Raw genomic sequence first — 22,132 nt, 5'->3', positions numbered from 1 at the left:
GGCGTTCCCCCGAAAGGGGAATGCTGATGTTTCCAGCGACCCCTCGGAGCTTTCTGCTCGCTCCGCCGTCGGGTTCAAACCTGCAGCGCATAAAAAAAACCATACTCAAATCTAACCTGGACACTTGTGATTCCCACTTTCATCTAGTGCCATCTATTTTTAATCGGCATATTCTCCGTGACATTTGATGAGGTCCTTAATAGACATAAAATGGACACTTTACATTTGTTTTATTCATAATGACCTCATGGCTGTCAAACACTATATTTTCATCCCCAATTCAATATAAAAATTCAGATTAAACGTCTCCTATTGAGGATAAGAAATCGATTCTCTTCCAGCCAATCAATTTACAATCCATTTGTCACGTGACATGCGAGCCGGTCAGCTGTGGCAGCGAACGATGACTTTGAGCGAACTGACTCTTTAACACGTCCAAATGAACAGAAGTCAGCGGACTATATTAACTCGAGCTTTTGAATCCTGTTAGCATCGTTAATGTTTTTTTATTTTTTAAAAAACGTTAATTTTGATTATAAATTTATGAACATTGAAAACTAAAACTTAGAAAAATGTGTTATTGAAATGTGTTGAACTTGGAGGCCCAAAACAAAAAGAAACATTAACGTTTAAAAAACAACAACAAAAAATAAATTGTCTTTTAAATTTAAAAATATGGAGACAGATTTTCCTCCAAATTATTGTAATCCCGAACATATAAATAATATATTCATCTTGTATTTGTACTTTTGTGCGTATTAAACCTTTCGGTGATCAAAACCAAGGCCTCGACACCGTAACGTCTCCGTCACGTCGTCACTCAACACCACCGTGTGCTTATTGCTTTCTTTAACCTTCTCCGGTGATGAAGAAGACTTTTTCTAAACGCCGTCATTCTCCTGCTTCCATTTTTCTTCCGTCCGTCCGTCCGTCTCCGTCTGCTGCACGCGGTCGTCCCGCCCGCCGTCTGTCCTTCGTCTCTTATCCATCTCCCTTCTCACTTAATTCGCACTCAGTCAAGGCTCGAGACAGTTTGAACGATAAAAGTGTCACTCCCCCCCCCCCATCCTCCCCTTCCTCCCCTCCCACCCCCCCTCTGTCTCCTTGCTCGCCTGGAGGGTGATTGGGAGGTTTAGGGTTACCGGGGCGAAGTGGGTTGATTAAATATTAAGCTGTCCTGAGAGTTGACCCCTGCTCCTGTGTCCCGCTCTATAAACGCATCACTCTTCCTAAACCCCCTCCCCCCCGTCCCACCACCACCACCGTATCCCGTTTAACCCCGGGAGTATCGACACGGCCCGGTTCACAGCACATTACCTGGGAGAGGGCGCGGGGTGTGTGTGGAGGAGAGGGGGGGGGGGGCTCTCTTTCATCCATCAGCTTCATTTGCGGAGACAAAAGAGCGATAGAGGGCCAGCCAAATTTATCGATTGTTGACAGCGGGGGCTGTTTAATAGCGCGGAGATTTCAAGGTGACACCGAAGTTGGAGGAAACCTCAGAGAGGCTCGGTTGCACACAAACTTCAGGGAGGCTACGGGAGGTGAATCGGGCCTCTTTCATTCAGCCGTTTCTCTATTGTTTAGCCACATAAATATCACTGGGAAATTTTGGTCCCGTTTTGGGTCCAAAATAACAGCTGCCAGCTTTTATTCCTAAAGCTGCTGCTGATCCTTCACAGACTGGATTTTATATAGAAGCAAATGGCCATTATTTACTGAATCTTACAAGCAACTGAATTTGGAGTGCTTTGAAAAACCATCTAAACCATTTGAAAATACTACATTACTATATTTTTGAGGTTTTTCGAAATTCTGATTGAGAAAATATGACTATCTTTTATTAAAAAAAAAACTTTACTGAAATGGCCGTGATTAGCTCAATTTGAATCCAAAAATCACGTCTCTGGTTGCTTACATCAGCTTGCTCAAACTCAGACACTAAAATTCCAGATACGAAACAGAGACGTGGACAGCCGGGACTCTAAATCCTGTTTGAGAAGCATTTCTACCAAATAAAACTAAATATCTGTGGAAACGCTGAGTCGTTTTCCAAGTTTACCTTAAAAAAAAAAAAAAAAAAAAAAAGCTAAATATATTTTGTCCGTATCCAACAGCAGCGTCTGCCTCCAAAAGTTAACTATTCTTTGAGCCGCATTACATCCGACAGATACGAGAACCCTGTGCAGCAGCAGGTCTCTGCAGCACCGGCGCCTTCGGGTTTGAGAGCTTCTGAGAAAAAGCAACATGATGCCGCAGCTTTCCAGGAGAGGATCCGACTCATTTGCATCGGCTCTGAGGGGTCGTCCGGCCCGGCCCGGCCCGGCCCGGCCCAGCCCGCGGTGACGCTCCGCTCCTGTATTAACGTCCGCGTTTTAGCAGCGTAACCGATAAAAAAAAATAAAAAGTGCAGTGACCTTCACAGTGACCTCCCAGCATGCAGCGTGCCTTCGCCGGGATCGTTTTTAGTTTTATTTTTTTTGCAGTCGGCTGCGCCGACATGCCCTTTGGGTTTTGGCTGACCACGCTCTACCTCGAAAGGAGAAAAGGCTGAATTCTCATCAGATTTCTCATGCCAGGATGTCCCCCCCCCCTCCCTCTAGACAGATAGGGGGGGGGGAGACGAGTCTCTGCTGTGGATGGTTGAGTGCAGAAAAACAAGGTCCATTATACACCGCTAAAGACACATTAAAGGTCTCAAACTGATGAGATGTGCAAAAAAATTTGCTTTTTTTTTGAGGGGGGTTCATTATACTTAAATGTTTGAATAAATTAAAGATGCCTCAATTAAAAGAAAAAAACCAAAAAAAGCCTCTTCTTATACTTTATCCTTAAAGTTATCATATCAGCAGTTTCCTAAAGAAGCATAAAAGCTGTGATATTGTTCTCACACAAGGCCAAAATGAATAAAACAGTATATAAACACAGACACAGGACCTTTAGGCTCTTCTTAGTATGTGACTAATAAACAAAATACATTTCCTGTTTGCACAAAATAAATAAATGAGTACTCATGGGTCACATTTGGATCCTTTTTTATTTTCGGGAAAGTTATTACCATTTTGAAATATTGAGACCGTTTCCTTCAGTAGAAGTCACAATAAGAAATGCGTTCCTATGCAACTACGAGGTAAAGACGGTTGTTGCATTAATACCGACGCATTGATTCAGCAGTTCGTCTCCTCGGTGCACATAAAGGTGCGCGACTGTTTGTTCAGCAGACGGCCGCTTCGCCATCACGTCGCCGTCGGCTCATTAGCCGTACATCTGTCGCACCGTGGGAGCGAAACGGAAGGAGGCCCGGCGGACGGCCATTATCTCGGCCGGGTGGTGGGTCGGGGGGGGAGGACACGGTTTTGACGGAGGGCTGCCGGGACGGCTGCGGTCCTCCGAGAGAGAGACAGAGGGGTAAAAACGTGCGGTTAACTGCCGTCGATCCGCCGGCTGCCGAGAAACAAGTGAAAAGCTGCGACCTCGGCGGCGACAGCTAACGACCTTCGCGGCGTCTCGTGTTTCACGGCGAGCCGGCCGTTCGCTCCCGGCCCACGAGGAAACGGACGCCCTCGGGAGTCCCGCGATCGGCACCGAGTCTTAGCCGTCTAGGACTCGAGGGGTTCGAGGTCACGATCACACGGAGGGCGGAACATCTTTTGGGTTTTTCTCGGGTCCACGACGGCCGCGGCCGAGCGGAGGCTTCCCACGGCTCTTCGGGTAAAACGTTACCGTGTTTTATCGCATCACAACTTGTGAAGCAAAGAAGCAGCTGTACAACTGTACGTCAGCTCATTTTACTTTACAAGAATTTAGAGACGTGTTAGCGGCTTTTTATTTCGGGAAATTTATTGTATTTTCCATCAACGCCAGCCAAACTTCATTTTTTATTTACGTTAATTAAACTCATTGCCAACATGTGTTGGGACACATTAGCCCCCCCCCCCCCCCTCCAGGTTGCCATTCAGGTCACAAGACTTGATAGTGACGATGTCACAAAAATAAAACTCCCTTTTCTGGGCGTTAAGGAAGTTTTACAAATAAAAAAAAACCTCGTTTGTGGCGGGAACTTTTGAAATAGTTTTACAGATGTCTCTTTTTGGAAAAATGCTTTATTATTACTTTTCGTTGCATTACCGCGAGTGACCACCGGGGACAGATCGTCAGAAAAGCTCATCGGCAGCTCTCTGGAACACATCGAGGATTCAGCCACCAAATGGCTCCTTCTCTCCCAACGATTCACCGATTCCCAGTCATACCGTTCGGTGGCTGTTTGCCTCGTGACGATTGACACTTTTTCTATTTACCGCCACGATCGCTCGGCTGTTTTTTTTTCTGTCAGTCGCTGAAAACAGCCCCCCCCCCACTCCCCCCCAGATGGAGTAAATCTCCCCCAGCTTTGGTTTTATTCAGCCAGGACGCTGCACATCGTCAGCCTCTCCGATCCTTTCGTGTCACGTTACTGTGACAAAGGGAAAGTAGGTCAAAGAGGAGTGTGACATTACAGTCCGGTGGTGAGTAATGAGTCGGATATTAATTCGCCTTCGTTAACACTGGCTGCAGTTTTTCTTTTTTCTTTTTTATCTGCTGTTCTCTGCAGACGACTTCGCTGTGGCAGGCCGGTTTTTGTGCGGCTGCACCAGGACGGAGAGCCGCGTGGTCCCCCCCCTCCCCCCTTCTCCCCCTCCCCCCGGCCGTCCTGCCACCCTGCGTGCCAACCTGCTCGAAGAGACACCAGGCAGAGGGCGCATGCTGCGTGTTACCGTATCGATCGGCACGGCTGCAGCTCGGGCCGGCGTCCGAGCGCTGGCACTCTTCAGCGCCGGCTGACAACAAACAAACTTAACGAGACTCAACACCCCAAAAACAAAAACTACAGCCGGTCGCCACCGGTGGCTTCACACATGCGACCGAATTTGGTAAAAAAACGTCTGAAGTATTCAGGGAGGCGTGTGAGCCGCTTTGTGCGGAGTCGGAGGATTTTAACACTGAAGGGCGTTTTGATTTCACAAACCAAACCACTAAACTCAGAGAATAAAAGTCAGACTCTTTTCGAAAATGCTGCGTGTGAAATTAGTCGTCATCGATACTTCCAAAGCTTCTTATTCCTACATTTCTGGTAAAAAAAAATAAAACAAGCAGCACGTTTTTATGGAGTCAAGTTTATTCACATACGTCCATAAATCAGACATCAAAATGAAACCACGCCGATCTGCAGTTAGTGTGCACAACATCCTCTTCACAAAGGCGTCTCTCTCCTTTAACTTCTTTCCCTTACCCCCCCTCCCCCCCTCTCTTTCATTGACAGGGTTGAGAGGAAATTAGCATTGGCTCTTAATCAGCCTCCCCCAGCCCTGAATGTGCTGATGTGCAGGACGGGGTCATGCTAATCAGGTGCCTCGGCTCCCGGGCACATTGATTTAATACTACAAACGCTTATTAATCCCCTCCACACCTCCTCCTCCTCCTCTTCTGCCTCAATACTGAGCCCTTGCACCGTCCTCATCCCGGCCAAGAGGCTCGTTGCCCCCCCCCCCCTCCTGAAACATCCACGAAAATAATGGAGGGAGTGTTAAAATACACAGTGTGAAACAATATGCTCGGACGAAGGGGGGGGGGGGGGGGGGGGGGATTAGCTTTGGTGGCGAAATTTAAATTTTGTTGCAGGAATGCTGACGCGGCGCTCAGCCCGCATCTGTAAAAGCTTATGTGTCTTGACAACACGCCTCGCGGGCAGAATGCAATTTGACTTGAACTGATTGAAAGAATAAACGCAGGTTTCACTCACCGGCGTTTATAAAGTAGCACGAGACGCTCAGAGCCGACGTCCGACACGCTCCGCCAGAGTCACCGCATCCTTTCGTTTGCGTGTCAACGACTTCCTGCTTGTATTTTCTATCGTGTTCATCGATTTTTCATCAACTGATTTCAACTGTACGGCCATCCAGCGTTAGAATAGGTTGTCAAGAGTTCAATTATTGATTGATGTGATTGGTATTATTATTTGAGTCATTTTTTTTTTTTAGTTCTGAATTCTCAAATGTGATTATTTTCACATTATTCTTTTTTTAGTACAACTGAACTGGATGATCCTGTAATATATGTGTGATAAGTATCACAGAAGATAAATGTCCTTAAAAAGGAAAAGTTCATATTTTTTTTTAAACTTGTACTTTCATGCCAGTATATGTAGTATTGTCATTCTCACCTTCGCTGCAAAGAGCTGCGTTTCGGGGATATTTGTGGACGGCACCCCGACGCATTACAATCAATAAAAAAAATAAATGATTTTAACTAATCTAAATACTGATACTAAAAAAACTAATCGCATGAACCTGGTTAAAAGGAGCCCAAAATCAGTGCAGCGACGCATCAGTGATCAACAAAAATGTAGGTCATATATTTCGTGCTTTTTTTTCCCCTTCCGTGTGAAGTGTCAAAACTTTTTCCGATTTAAACATAATAATATCCGAGATTTTCATTTCAATAGATGTCTGTCAAGTCGTGTTAAAAAGTTAACTGCTGTAGTTTGAACACAACAACGGGAAATGTGTGACCTTACGTTGACCTTTGACCTTGGATATCCAAACGTAAACAGTTTATTGTTCAAGTGAAGAAATTTGTTCCAGAATCTACTGAGATGTTGCGTTCACAGCCACGGATCAACGTGAGGTGACTTTGACCTTTTGAACCTCAAACACCCTAAAAAAATCAAATCAGTTCGTCTTTGAGTCCAAATGGACATTTTTGGGCAAATTTTGAAGAAATTCCTTCAGGGCGTTCCCGAGATATCGTGTACACGGGAATGGGATGGACATGAGGTCACGGTGACTTTGAACTTTGAACCTTGACCACCAAAACCGAACCGCTTCATCTTTGAAGCCGGGTGAACATTTGTGCCAAATTTGAAGAGTTTCCCCTCGGGACGTTTTTTTTAGAGACTTCGCTACTCACAAGAGGCGATGTCACATTGAACCCTTTGACCTTTGACCTTCCAAATCCAAACACAGCAGGGACCCGAGCAAACGTCCATAAAGAGACCACGTGTTCGCCGGCTGTTTCTCAGCAGCTGTAAGCTGTTTGTTTTTTTTCCCTTCTCGCTGCGTTGCGGATCAGCACTGAAACTGTTCTCACTTGTGTTAAAATGTGTTGCGGCTCGTCCCGTACGCTCTATCTGGCTTTAATACGAGGACGCACCCCCTCTCCCCCCCACCACCATCACCTCCGTGTTCCCCCTTAATGTGATATATAAAAAGTTAGAGCGGCCGTCGTTCACTCGGTCAAACAGGACAAAAAAATGATTGCCTTTTAATTTATTGGCCCCCCTCCCCCCTCCCCCGCGCGCCAGCGTGCTATCAGTCGATGGATTCCTTATTTGTTGCCGTGGACACCGCAAAAAAAGTGCAGGACGCAGGAAACACCCAGATTAAAGATGAAAACCCTCCTTTTCCTGCTCATACCGGTTGCACTGGTGCTGCTGCCGTCCCGTCCCGTCCCCCGGCCTCGTGCCCTACAAGCCCCCTGCGTGTCCTGCCCCAGACCCATTGATTTTATCGGGCGACGCCAGAGCCAGTTGAGGCCGGCCGGGCGTCCAGTCTGCCGCGAGGCCCCGGGGTGACGCGGGCTGTGACAGGCGTGCCCTTCTGCCACCAATGTCAGCGAATACTCTCGGATCATTGCAAAGCGGCGGAGGAGGCACGAGGCCGAAAAACCCCAACAAAACACGCCACCGCATAAATGCCCCCTCCTCCGCCTCCCGAAAACAAGACGGTGCGGGTCTGTGGCCATGATCAAAGAAACGAGGCTCTTCAAGTTATTAAGAAGTTTACAAGTTGTTGTGGGACGAATTAAAGCGTCTTCTTCTGGTTTTATTACGAGCGGGAGCGCCGACGCACATTTCATTGCCTTGTAAAAACGTCCCGCTTCCACCAATCAGCCTGAAATTTGGTTCGTTCGTAGACAAGAAGTGTGGGAAGCAGAAAATGTAAAATATAGAGTTTCGTAAATTATATGAGTAGGCTCACTGTTGAAAAAAAAAATCAGCTTTTTTGTTGTTTTATTCTTTTGAATTGAAATGTGTTGTATTTTAATGCAGATTAACGTTCATGCCAATACATGTAACGGCACCGGCTTCTTCCATTTAAGCCTCTAATTGTGTTTTGTGACGTTTACATGAGAAGTAATGGAGCAATAATTGGGTGTGTGTCAGCAGGAATCTGATGACTGTCAGTTACAGCCTCAGACTAATTAATTATTGGACTAATGTAGATTTATTTAAAAGTTGAAACATGTGGTGCCCACCCGGTCACGAAAACCTCCACTTCAGGATCAGACCCACGTCTTCCTCTGTTCCTCTTCATCAACAGCCAATCGATGACTTTTCAGTTTCGGTATCAGCTATAGCAAGCTTGTGTTACAGGGCGTCTTCTTCTTCTTCTGTTTCTTCTTCTTTTTCTTCTTCTTCTCCTCCTCTCTCTCAGCTGCTTAGCGCCCAGTAGAGCGGTGGATGATGGGAGCTCCGACACGGCATGATCTAAAAACCCACTGGCGCTTCCGTGTGCCTCAGCTGGCTTATATAACCCCGTGTGGATGTGCAAACTGCTATTGCTATTGGGAGAGCTGAGGACACACACAGCGAAAGATATGTGGCGTGTTTGTATGTATTTTGTGCGGAGGAGCGGGGGGAGAGGGAGGGGGGCATGTTTTAGCAGAACGGATTTTGTCTGTTTTTTTTTCTGCTCGGCAACCACATCGCCAAACATCTCCCTCCTCCTCCTCCTCCTCCTCTTCTTCCTCCTCCTCCTCCTCCGCTACGCTGTCTGATGACATCACCAGTGAGTCCCCTCGATTTGTTTTTTTTTGGGACCCGGTGACGTCACTTCCGCCGGGGCCTTCACCTGAAGTGACATCATTTCTGTTGCATAACGATCTCTTCCTCTTCCTCGCCTGCATGCGAGAGAGGCAGCGGTTGTTTTTTTGGTGGTTTTTTTTTTCTCCTCTCTCCGTCTCCGGCCACCCAGAGGCGCCGTGAAACTCCACATTATGGAAATTCACCAGGTGTGTCCGTGAAGAGGAAATATGCAGATGTAAAAAAAAAAAAAAAAATACATCACCGTTTTTTTTTTCTTTTAAACTCGGAGACACCCCGGAACGATGCCCTCCCTCCCCCGTCCCCGTGACCTCGACGTGCACCCGGGAAGAAGGTGTTTAAACGGCTGAGATGACGGGAAGTACCGAGCAACATCACGGCCGCGTGAGAGTGAAGAGATGCGGCGAGAGAGAGAGAGAGAGAGAGAGAGCGAGAGACAGTGATGGAGAGAGGCCTGACCTATATAAGAAGGAGGCTGAAATATTTATGGATCTGAGTGTCCTAATTGGCAAGCCACTGGGAGCACTGCGGCCTTCTCCTCCAATCACAGCCGGGGAAAGAGGTTAACGCAACACTCCAAAACCACGAGCGGCGCAGGCGGGCGTCGGAGGTCCGAGGGGCCGGACCGTCGAACGCCCCCCCCGGCCCCCCCCCACGGCGCCCGCCATCGTTAGAATCATTACCAGAGCTGTTATCACGACCGCTCGCTCTCCGTGGCGCATACGGACGGGAACAAGCGCTCAGAGCGGCGAGTCAAACGCAGCCTAATTGGGACTGCGTCTTAATCTGCAGCTCGGCTCCCGGAGAGGCCTCGATTACCGTCCCCGCAGACGGAGGGACGAGGAGACGGACACTTTCTGACTCGCGGTTTCGCAGGCTGCAACGGGGGGCGGCGGCGGCGGTTTTACTGGATATGTAGAAAAACGTTGGACAAACACGGAAAATTCCTCAATGCATGTTAAGATTAATAAGACTGGCAAGATGAGCGAAGAGCAGACAACATCAACACCACCACAAATTAGAAAAACAAAATTTAAAAAAAAAAAGCTGATTGTTAGCAGCCATCAGCCGGCGACGTACCAACGACTAGAATATCCTAATTCAACCAGCAGTGACATTAAAGCTACATGTGTCCATAGAAACCTTCCAGTCTGAACACGAGGACACCGGCCAACGCTTTTCAAACGCAGCAATGCTCTCCAAAAAAAAAAAAAAGTTTCTTTGTGAAAGCTGTCGTGACAGATTGCCTGACGAGAAAGAAGAAAAATAAAAAAATAAAAAAATTTAAAAAAAAATCCTCTTCTGCCTTTTCCAAAAGTAACATAAAATAAAAAAAAGAACATTTTACTGCATTCAAAAACAAAAAGTACATAAAAGTATTTATAATCGGCTTCTAGCGATCTTATCCTGATTTCTGTATTGCTGCGAGTTAAGACGACAGAGGAGTGCAGAGCTGTAACCATAGAAACGCTACACCGCGACAGTGGCCATGGAAACGGCTGTCTGCAGCATCACCGGTAACATAAACAAAAGGAGATTACCGTTCGGCGGCGGAGCGGTGACGAATCAAAGGCAACGCCGGATGAAAAAGCCTCCGTGTTCGGTCCCAGCTGTCATTCATAAAAAAAAATAAAAAAATCACAGCTCCGAAAAAAGACAACAACAACCATTAACCGCCGTATTGACCAGACGACGGTAACAACGGCGCACGATGAGCTCTGACTCGTTGTGATTTATTTATTTTTTAAAGGATTAACAAGCAAATGAGTTGGACAAGCACCTCCGTATTTGCTTTGCACGAAGGAAAAGAGAGCGGAAATCAATGGGGCGTGTTTACAGGGTACACAGCCGACTGTAACACTGCACGTTATGTTACACACACACACAAACAGCCAAGCAGTAAAAAAAAACAAAAAAAACAGACGAGCCGCTTTGGCAGGGCCTCATCCTGGACCGGCCTCGCGCTACGAGCTCGGAGACGGCGCTGCCACGCGGGCCAAGAGCAGCTCGACTGGCTCCAGTCTGAGCAAACAAAAAGTGGGACACATTTCAGAGAGAAATCTGAGAAGGAGGAAAGAAAAAAAAAAAAAAAAAGTGCCTGGTGTGTTTTTTCTCGTGGTCTTACTTCGAAAGACAAACAGCAAAAAAAAGAAGAAAAAAAAAAGCACTTTTTTTGACGGTTTTGTACTCACGTAAGAAGTACTCGGACGGGTCCGCTTCGTAGTCCGTCTCCTCGGGGAAGTGGTCTATCTGTTTACACATGCCTTTCAAGTTTCCTGCAGGGAAAGAAAAAATAACCAGAAGGTGGTCAGACGAGACGACCTGCAGATATTCTCACAGCTGATCGACAGAGAAACATTCTCATTACTGATTAAGTAACGTGTCAGAACAAAAAAATAAAACGCCAAACAAATCACCTCGTTTCGGTGTCTTAAATGTGAATATTTTAATTTGATATTTTGGTTTTAGGACCGTTGGTGAGATTAAAACGTGATTTAAAGATGTCCTTTCGGGCTCGTGGTGGGTTTTTGATTGATTCGTTGAGAACAAAGTGACAGATGACATGAAACCTTTTAATGAAACATAAACACCCTTTGCGGTTTCTTTAACGGTCAGCACAGACATCATGTTGGAGTAGCTGGTACCGCTGGACTCGTGGGTTCTCCCTCAGAAAGCGGACCGGAAGCAAATCGGGCCTCGCTGGCAGCAAGTCGGCTGCTTGTAAACAATGGCGGTGCAGCTGGCGCGACCTGGAGCCGCTCCAACCGCCGCGCAGGGGGAACCTCATCTCTTAATGCTCCTTCATTTGGCCGACACCTCGCCATCCAGATACTCCGTCCATCCAGGAAGCAAGCCTGCCCCCCTCCCTCCCGTGTGGAGTTTTGGGAACTGATGAGGTCACTGAAGGTGGCGTGGCGGGGGAGGCGCCCATAAGGCGGCCATTACGGCAACCTGCTGCTACTGCAGATGCCGGGGGCGTTTGATTGGACCAGATTAGCGTTTCATTAACTTCTTCATCTTCTCTCCCTCCAGTGTCCTTCTAATTAGGTGAACAGGTGTCGGTTACCATGGCTCCAGGTGTTGCCGAGGAGGTCTTGGCAGCAAGGCATGATGGGTGCAGCGGGGGGGGGTTATTACTTTGCGAACGGCCTACGTGTAAACGAGGCCGTTACGAAGCCTCACGTTCTGATTCTGTTCGTCGCCATCTTTGCCAGTTCGGAGCAGTTTGGAGCAGGAAGTGACCATATTTGGACAATCCGGGGGGAGGAGCCAGCGGTGGATCTGACTGATCTGATTGGAAACCGAAAGAAACTACATCCCGCCCACCATAGGCCTGTCAATCGAACAGACACGCCCCCCCCAAAAACAGGTCTTCTTGAATCTTCTTTTCTAATGAATGAGGGATTATTTTCAGATGGACCTCCAGAAAACTAAGAAGAAGGAGTGACTTTAGCTAACAACACCGAGATAACTGATGGACACATTTTATTCACTTTGGATTTGATGAGAGAAGTTGAATGGGAGTCTATGGAGCCGGAGGCTTTTTGGAGCCGACCTCTAGTGGCACTCGGTGGTATTGCAGCTTAAGACACTTCTGCATCGGAACCATTTTTCAGACCCGGAAGCTACGAACACTTTTATAAACAGTCTGTGTTGTTTTTTTTTTTATCCACAGCTGATATGTTAACATTAGTAGTTTGCCACATTGTTTTATTTAAATTAGAGCAGAAACAAGGGTACAATTGAGCAATTGAAAGGCCGCCGTTGAAGGTCGAGGGATTGAAAACAAAATGTGATGAATACATGGAATTTGTGAGGATCGCCTCTCCACACGGATGTTTTCGTCTCCGCAGTGGAGGCTCAGATTTATTCACTATCACCTGTTGCATCGTCACATTTTCTTTCTGAGGTATATTTTGAGTTCTTATTCAACCCTTTTTCTTTTTTCCAGCGTGAATGTGGGAACTTCTGCACAAATATACCGTCCTTATATCTCTGCTCTCACCCCATTATAAAAAAAACCAAACAAAAGCACATTGATTTTTATTTTTCATCAACAGGTTCTGTGGCAATTAGGACGACCGAGAGGGCGAAAAGACGACGTAATGGGAAGCAGAGATAAATATAGGAAGGGCAGGTAACGGAGAGGTTTTTGAAGGACGGAGCGGGAGGTGGAATACATCAAGTTTGAGTGTCACGGTAATTGCTGAGCCATGAAAAAAAAAAAGCCTCCAGAGTTTAACGGCCCCGCACAGTTTTTTTTTTTTTAACTTCGAGATTAAGAATCGGGCTCTTTCCAATCAGCTGGGAAGGTCGATCCCTGCTCACTAAAAGCCAACTAAGAGCTCAAAGCGCATAATCCTCCGAAGCTTCGGCAGCTAACTGTAGCGCGTCCGGCTTCCCGAAGTGAGCCGGTGCACATACTGTAGGTGTAACTGTAAAAATACTCCCCCAGGCTGCTGCTGGAAATAACGTGTTCCTCTTCAACTTGCCCGCTTAAATAGGCTTTAAATAAGTTGCATTTCTAGGAGAGAGGAGGGAGGGAGGAAGGAGGAAAGAGGAAGGGAGGGGAGAGAGCGCACTTGTGCCTCCTCTCTGAGCATATTTCACTGAAAAGACTGACTTGTGTTTACATACGACTGCGTTACACGCTCCCAGCGGAGCCGTCTGAGCAAACGAGCGGCGGCGGCGAGCAACCCACAGAGCACCACGTGTGTGTGTGTGTGTGTGTGTGTGTGTGTGTGTGTGTGTGTGTGTGTGTGTGTGTGTGTGTGTGTGTGTGTGTGTGTGTGTGTGTGTGTGTCTTAACAGCGTTACCGAGTGGGTGTAAAGATTGGGTTTTGCAGCTGGGCCCCGGCAAAAAAAAACATCCACAGTTGTGCGATTTTGTAATAGCAGCTGTTTGGAGAGCGGCCTGTCGGGGGAACCACTTCAATTAGCATGCTGAAAGATTTATGTGACACTTAACCGCTTCCAAACGGTCCTTTTCTTGTACGACATGTAAACTCAGCACGGCTGGTAAATGTTTTATAATGGCATTTTCATTTCGGAGAAAACTCCCCACGTGAGTGTGAACGCGGGGCCGCTCGGCCATTAAGGGCTTCGGCGGGAGGAGGTGTGTGTGGGGGGTGGGGGGGGGGTGTGAATGGGGAAGGTGTTACCGACGGCTCAGGTGCGCACCGGGTCAAAACACTTAGCACTTCAAAGAGTGCAGTCAGCTGGACTTCTACTTCCAGCACGGCATACGCTTATACCCAGAAAGAAAGCTGTCTGTTTCTCGGTGCAGAGACTTTTAAAGACTGATGACATCATCGCTTGTCCCGATAGACGAGCGGTCAATTTCAGACACCATCACGGCAGCTGGGAGCACGATTACACTTTATCAAGTCGTAGTGATAGAAGAAAATCTAAATTTTTGTCGATTTAGCAAATTTTTATCAGGAAAAGTGCAAAACATATCAACATTTTTGAGAAAAGCTGCCACAAAATGTTGTTTCAGTAACACAAAGACGTTCGGGCTCACGTGGAGCCGGCGTCATCGCTGCATACTGATGAACGTGATAAACATGAAGTCCACTCAGTCACCGTGCCTGTCAAATACAGCACCTTTTTTTTTTTTCCGCTGTTGTTGATTCACACTATTGTCCCACAGGAAGAAGAGCTACTCACACGCCGGGATAAATCAAAATAATTTGTTGTTGGTGGTGAAACAGCTCCAGAAATAACTTTGAAAAACGGTATTACTGTTTAGGAAAAACACTTGTTGTCTTTTTGTGACGTTTAATCGGCCGCAGATGTTCAAAGTCACAGTTTGATTGACACCAAAAGTCACAGTACGCTGACGAAACAGTAAACGCCGTGTTGAGATCGACGTGTGCTGTATGAATTTAGTATGTTGAATACATTTGGGACACGAATCCAACGTTAATGTTAGATGATAAAAAAATCAACACGGAACATCATTTTGTTTCTTCGAAATCGAACCAACAGTTGTTGAGATATCAACTAATCGTCAGCTAATTGACCGACTTGATCTGTAGAGTTTAACGGCAAATCAGGAAAAATCAGCAAATCACAAGTTTTGATGCCCGTTTTTCCTCGTACAAGGTTCAAGAACTGAATTTAGAGTTTTTATATTAAAATAAAAGACGACAAAGGTTTTGTAAGGTTTTTTTTGGCACTTAATTCTCTAAAGACAAATATTACGACACGAAGGATGAACTAACAGGTGAAAAAAAACAACGTTTTTTGATGAGTCAAACTTATTTGGCTTTAATAACTGTTTAATTCTCACAGTTCATTCTTCAGATAATTTAAAACAACAAATAAATACAAAAATGAAATCCAGAGGGTAACCGGAACCCGCCCAGTCGGACTGGACCGTATAAATCAAGTGGGTCGTAATCTGTAAAGCCGCTGCTGTCGGACGAGGTTATCGGGGATTGAGCCATCGCCAGCCCCCTCAGCCGGGAGGGTGTCAGGTGATGCATTCGAGGACTTGGCTCAATCAGCCCGGCCACTGTGGGAATGAGCTATGGGCTCTCGCCCCGTGCCCTCTACGGGGCGTAGAGGCCACCCTGTCCTCCGCAGCCGTAAAGCACTTCATTACTGACCGAGCCTGCAGAGTGGAGCGGGGGCGGGGGGGGATGTAGATTTATGGTCGCCCACCACGGCGAGGCTCCGGGTCGAGCCCTTTTTAAAAGGGAAAACTGATGCTCGCATACGGGTACGAGCTTTTGGACCTGCTCCAGAGCTCCGCTTAATGTGGAAGTCTTCCAAGTTTTCAGGTGTTGACTGGTTAAAAGAGGTCCGTGATGCAGCTCAGGAGTTTTTTTTTTGACACCACTGGCTCCCGGTTATTAGACAAACCCTCATTTTCTCCTTTGCCATCTTTCTCCAAGCAGGAGGGAAATTTCTGCAAGTTTCTCAGCAGCTACAGCTCATTTCTCCCTCCTTTGACTCGCACTTAATCTTCCTTTTGCTGCACATATGATGGAAGTGACAGTATAGGAAAGGCAAGAGAGCGACGCACAGAATATTTTAGCTGAATTTTCTTGCCTAAATTTATCGATTTGTGTGGCTGTCTCTTTCTGGGATGACTGATGACATCATCGCTCGTCCCAATAGACGGGGTGGTCAGTTTTAAACCCAACATATCACACTTTCAGACACCAACACGGCAGCTGGAGCCTTGATTACACTTTATTAAGTCGTTGTTATAAAAGAAAATCGAAACTTTGGTCAATTCCCAAACTTTTACCACAAAAAAATCAGAATCTTTGAGAAAAACTGCCGCGAAATCCAACATTTTTGATAAAAAAAAAAAATGCAGCAAAATCCTGGAGGGAATTTTTATACGGAAAAATAAGAACAATCCCAATAATCATGCTAAATGATTGCGATCAGCTCAAATAATCCCGACCAGGTGATTGTCTAATAACTGAGCGGCCACATGCAGCTCCAACTCTTAACATTGGATTTATTCACATCGGCTGTCGTCAGACTGAACGAATCATGCAGGTGGACGAAAAAATAAAAGGCAGAACCGGACAGAACGTTCCTGGACGCCGGAGGAGGGACACATCCGGGTCGGGCCTGCCCACACACACACGCGCACGCGCACGCACACGCACACGCACACACACACACACACACACACCGAACCCTCCAACAGCGATCAAACATGATCACAGCTGCCACGGCGCTGCAGACGGAGACAAAGGTTTGATGAGACACAAACACGTAGGAGGTGCATGATGGGAGGGGGAGGGTGGATTCAGAGGGAGAGGGGGGGGGAGGGGGGGCTACAGAGGGGTCAGGAGGACTTGACTGAGTGGGAGGTGCCGTTTTAAAAGAGAAACACAGAGAGAGAGATAGAGAGAAATTCAAGCCCACTTCTGATTCGTCAGTGGGCGGCATTCTCGAAAAACTTTCCAGGCTGCCACCGAGAGTGCGTCAGCATCCAGAAACCCTCCCCTCACCCCCCCCCCCCTCCTCCTCCTACTCCCACCTCCATCCTCAGCCCCCTCTACAGCAGCCGTTGCCATGTGGACATCGGAACCGTTGCCATGGCTACAACCATCCGGGGGCGCCAACCCCCCACCCTCCCCCTTTACTCTTAGGGGAAGGATCACATGGACAGAGGCGGTGAGGTGTCCTTAACCCCCCCCCCCCCCCCACACACCCTCCACCCCAGGACACGCGGCGGCTTCAGTGACACAGCGTTAGTCAGCAGCTGTTACAGTACCAGCGTCGTCAGGTGTACGCTCGCAAACACATACAGCCAGATCACACCACCAACGGAGATATGAAGTATATATATATATATATATATATATATATATATGACATGGGTCATTTAACTGCTCTGGTCTTGCAGCAGTCTCATGTGCATACAGGTATGTGCATATAAATCGATGACGGTCAGAGAGCGTCTTCAGGTGAAGTGACGTGACATATTTCAAAGTGACGTGGAGTCATGTAATCGTTTAATAACTAGAAAGCGTTGCATTCAGGAGCCGTTGAGGATCCGCGTTCAACCCCGCTCTCCGTTCGGTCGTGAAGGCCCCCGCTCGCCTCCACCCACGCCGCCCTCGCTCGTGTTGCACTTAAAAACTGCAGCCATTCAATTTCAGAAGTGTAAAAAGGTTGGGTTTTTTTTGCCCAGCTGACATCCAAACACACACACACACACACACACACACACACACACACACACACACACACACACACACACACACACACACACACACACACACACACACACACACACACACACACACCTCCAACCCACGAAATGAGATGAAATGAGGTTTTTGTAGAGAGTCGTTGACGTCACTTCCTGCACGTCTTTCTGTTCCAGCAGCTTCTCATTCAGCATTTTGTTCAACAGTCAGTAACCCCTAAAAAAAACAAAAAACTGAAACCTTTGTGATTTTATTTCACGAGCACTGAAAAAAACATGAATTTACATCATCGTAACTCATCGTAACCGAGCAACAACCAACTGTGACATCACAAGTGCAAGTATTTGGACCGCTGCCATCTGGCGAAACAAAAGTGACCATATTTGGACGATCTGGGGAGGAGCCAGCGGTGAATCTGACTCCTAAGTACACCAACAGGCCTGTCAATCAAACAGACTAGCACCCCCAAAAAACAGGTCTTTTTGAATCTTATTTTCTAATGAATGAGGGATTATTTTCAGATGGACCTCCAGAAAACTAATAAGGAGCGACTTCAGCTAACAACACCAAAATGACTCACGGAAAAAACGTGTTGACTTTGTTTTTCGCAAGAGAAGTCTATGGAGCCGGAGGCTTTTTGGAGCCGACCTCTAGTGGCACTCGATGGTATTGCAGTGTGGTATTACGTGTTTGTTAAACCCTCATTTTTGCAGTTCAACCGTCCTTATCGAGTCGAACGAAGTGAACCATGTATGAGTATGAGTCATCAATAATATTCACTGCACAGGAAGAAATAAAATAACTTAGATACATGATCAAAAAACAGCCTTTAAAAATATCTATTAGACAAAGCAGAGCAATTATAGTCAGGGCTTTTCTTTTTTTCTTTTTTTTATTTGTACTTGCAAAGTGGGAACAGGAAGAAGAACAACATTAACAGCCTGGCAAATAGAGATGCCTCTCGCCGGCTGAGAGGTTGGCAGGTATGTAACAGGGCAGCTGTAGCTGCAGGTGATGTGGGAGGCAGTATAATGGAGGCGGCGGCGAGGTGCCGTCGGGTTCCGGCTCGTTGGAGGATGACTGACAGATGTTAGACAGTCGTTTGACCTCCGAGGCGCTTCCCCCCCCAACAAAGCTGTCCCTCCTCTGCCCCCGAACGGCGAGATGTCCGCCGCTTTTTTTTTTTTTTTTTTCCTCATCTGAAAAGCTGCCATGTCTGCATCCGCCTGCTTACTCCCGAGATGATGTGTGGACGGGGGAAGAAACGGGGAGGAGATCGCCTGTGATACTCCTCTCTTCGAATCGCTCTTTATTTATAGTCTTCTGTGTCCTGCAGGAGTTTTCCACTGGAGGAAGTTGACATGTAGCCAGGCTCAGAAATGTCCCGTCTTCAGGCGGTGAGTTTCTGAACCTCAACGCTGCTCGAGAGGAGAAACTAAACCCACAGTTCGATTGCAACATGGCAATTAATAATGCAATGTTACAATCACAGACTGCATATTAATGAGGCCGATGCAGAAGCATCTTAAGCTGCAATACCAGCGAGCGCCACTAGAGGTCGGCTCCAAAAACCCTCCGGCTCCATAGACTCCCATTCAACTTCTCTCATCAAATACAAAGTCTATAAAATGTGTCCATCAGTTATCTCGGTGTTGTTAGCTAAAGTCACTCCTTCTTATTAGTTTTCTGGAGGTCCATCTGAAAATAATCCAAAATTAATTTGAAAATAAGGCTCCATTCCCTTTTTTTGGGGGGGGGGGGGTCATGTCTATTTGATCGACAGGAAGTAGTAGTATCGTCTGGGTTTTCCAATCGGATCCACAGCTAAGATCCATCCTCCCATCTATCAACTTCCTGCCGCAGGTGCAGCCCAAATATAAAAAAAAGTTATCAATTGTGAAGGAAAATCTATATTTGAACAACATCATATTCCACTTATTTCATCTTTGTCTGTCCTACAACAGAACTGCTGCCACGTTTGACCTGATATCCGCATTTGAAGTCACGTGAAACAGCGTAAATAGTCAGAACCGAGAACTGAGGCCTCACTGGTTCCCTCAGAAGATACGAGATCCTCCAGGTTCACGACAGATTCTTTCCCTTCTCCCCTTTTTGCCTCTCTGTGAACAGAAGACGACGAGATTTCAGGAGTGGGAGCGGGAGGGGGTGATTTCTCCGGTGTTGTTTTTTTTGTTGGGGGGGGGGGGGCTTTCACAGATCCAGGAAAACAGGAGTACCAGTGAGTCAGCGGTGTCACAGCGGCGTGCGTCACGGCCTTCTGGTCAGACGGGGTGAGAGCTGTGTTCGCTTCTCAGAAGAGTCCCTGCGCAACACCCGACGGGGAGAGAGAGGCATTCCCAGAACGCCGGGCCAAGTAAACACCTCACACTAATAACTGCAATCGCAGAAGCACCGCCTGCACCTACGCCGACCGCAGTCATGTAATCAGCTCCACGGGGGAGGTGGAGAGGAGGGGGGGGGGTGATTCTTTAGAGACACACACAAAGATTTCAAGCTCGACTTTGACAAAAAAAATAAATAATAATAAATCACCTGTTTATTTAAATTGTATAACACGCTTAGCGGAAGGATGTCGGAGCAGCAGGGCGCGACTCCCTCTGTGGGCGGAGTGAAACCAGGCGAAACAGGAAGTGAAGCTCGCCAGCAGGTGAGTAAGCGCAAAAACAGGTCGCAAAGACGATGAATATTTGTGTTTCTCGACACTCGGAGCCGATCTGCGTGTTAAATTATGAAAAAAAAAAAACCCTTCGTCGGAGCGTCGAGCACGAAAATGAAACTGGTTTACGGTGACTCACCCGTCGTGTGAGGTCAAGAAAAAAAAGACAACAAAAAAAAAGACAAAAAAAAGAGTCACAAATCACGATGAGGAAGTCGGTGACAACAGCCGAGTGTCTTCGTCTCTGTGATTGGCTGTCGTGACGTCGAAGCTGCTCGCACGTCATCGCACGAGTCGACTCAACCCAGTCAGAGTCCTGGTTGCCACGGCGACGCACGGAAACATGCAAGTGGAGGAGAGGGACGAGCGTCTGAAGCAGACTGTCTACATTTTTTGATATAATTTGGATGCAAAACTAAAAGTCACCATTTCGGATTCGCGCAAAGAGATTTGACCGCATTTCTCTCTCGATACTCGACTTTCATCTCACCTGTTTTATATAATTGCAAATTGCTCAGTTTTAAGATAAGTTCGACAAAAGCAAGTCATCTTGGGCACTGTGATTTAAACATAAGAAAATAATCCCTTCTTGGCAGATTAGTCAGAATCTGGATTTAATTTGTAAGAAAATGTTAAAAACAAAAGTACAAATAAAAATTAATAACAAAAAATAAAGGTTGTGTCTAATTCTTCTTGGATTTCTGTCCAAACTACCACAAATTTTATCCCCAAAAATCCCATTAATACATTTTAATGCTATCGTATGACTTTTTTTCTTCATATTTCAGACGACATGCTATTATAGTGTGGTGCAGTGGTTAGAGCAGTTGCCTCCCAGTGAGAAGTAACGAGGTTCGATCCCTACTTGAGGCATACATCAGTTCAGGAAAAGGCCATACTCCAAAAAGTGATTTAAAAAAAGTCATATTATAGCATGTTGTCCAAAAAATGACCCAAAATTAATTGTAGTATAGCCAGGCCGGTGCAGAAAATCTGAATCGAAAGGCAGAAAAAAAATGAAATAAACAACCAATAAAAAGTTAATTACAAAATTCACCTGAAAATGAAGTATCATCCTCTTTTTTGTTTGTTTTGCAGCTCAGCTTCCTCCTCGACAATCCGAGCCTCTCTGCTTCGACCAATCACATGCGGAGAGGACACGCTTCCACACGTCCATCTTATAAATAAATAAATGTTTTCACGCATCAGGACGCAGAAAAAGAACAAACTCTCAGAGGGTTGTTTGTGAAGTGTATTTCAGGTCCGGGCCCACATCAACGAAACCCTTCAACCTCCTTCAACAAACAAAAACAAAACAGCCGATCGATATCTCTCCCGCTCCGTTTTCGGCTCTTTTTATTTTTCCAGAGTTTTCAACTTGTTGTCAAACTTGCAGAAAAAAAAAACACGCGCCCGACATAACGCTTTCTGCGTGCGTCCTTTAAAAAAACAACACGTTTTTTTTCCACTTCAGGTTTATATCCACAGCTTGGACAACATCACACACACACACACAAATATTTAAAATCCTGCTTAAAGCAACACTTTTATTTAAATCAACTGGATTCTGGAGCGCCGTTAATAACAGCAGATAGAAGGACTTTTACTTTTACTGGGGACGATAAAAGATCACAAATCACAAAGCAGTCGATGCAGCTGCTCCGTTGGATCATAACGATGACTGTATGAGGAACGACGAAGAGACGCTACGACTGTTATTTAACGTTCTGGTAACTTTTTCTCACCAACAAGTGGCTATTTTATTATCAACTAGGCTGCCAACCCCCCCCGCCCCCCTCCCCCAACTCCCAGTCAAACAAACAGCTAACATCGCTAACAAAGTCAACAAACAGCTAACATGGCTAACAAAGTCAACAAACAGCTAACATGGCTAACAAAGTCAACAAACAG

At 46.4% G+C, this 22,132-nt stretch overlaps 1 protein-coding gene across 2 annotated transcripts in view; it reads right to left on the bottom strand.

Moving 5' to 3' along the window:
- Window positions 1-22,132, bottom strand: part of cacng2a (calcium channel, voltage-dependent, gamma subunit 2a) — a 47,532-nt gene that overhangs the window by 3,918 nt on the left and 21,482 nt on the right. For both annotated transcript variants that reach the window (XM_069716080.1, XM_069716081.1), the window contains one exon: window positions 11,050-11,133. In XM_069716080.1, the coding sequence (XP_069572181.1) occupies window positions 11,050-11,133 (84 nt within the window). The remainder of the gene's footprint in view (window positions 1-11,049; window positions 11,134-22,132) is intronic.

Source organism: Brachyistius frenatus, unplaced genomic scaffold (genome assembly GCF_029030835.1).
Source record: "Brachyistius frenatus isolate BFR_SWC_R1_liver_20210118 unplaced genomic scaffold, ASM2903083v1 Contig_151, whole genome shotgun sequence".
NCBI classification, from domain to species: domain Eukaryota; kingdom Metazoa; phylum Chordata; class Actinopteri; family Embiotocidae; genus Brachyistius; species Brachyistius frenatus.
The sequence above is the reverse complement of the archived record's forward strand: the minus strand, read 5'-3'. Positions and strand labels throughout refer to the sequence as shown.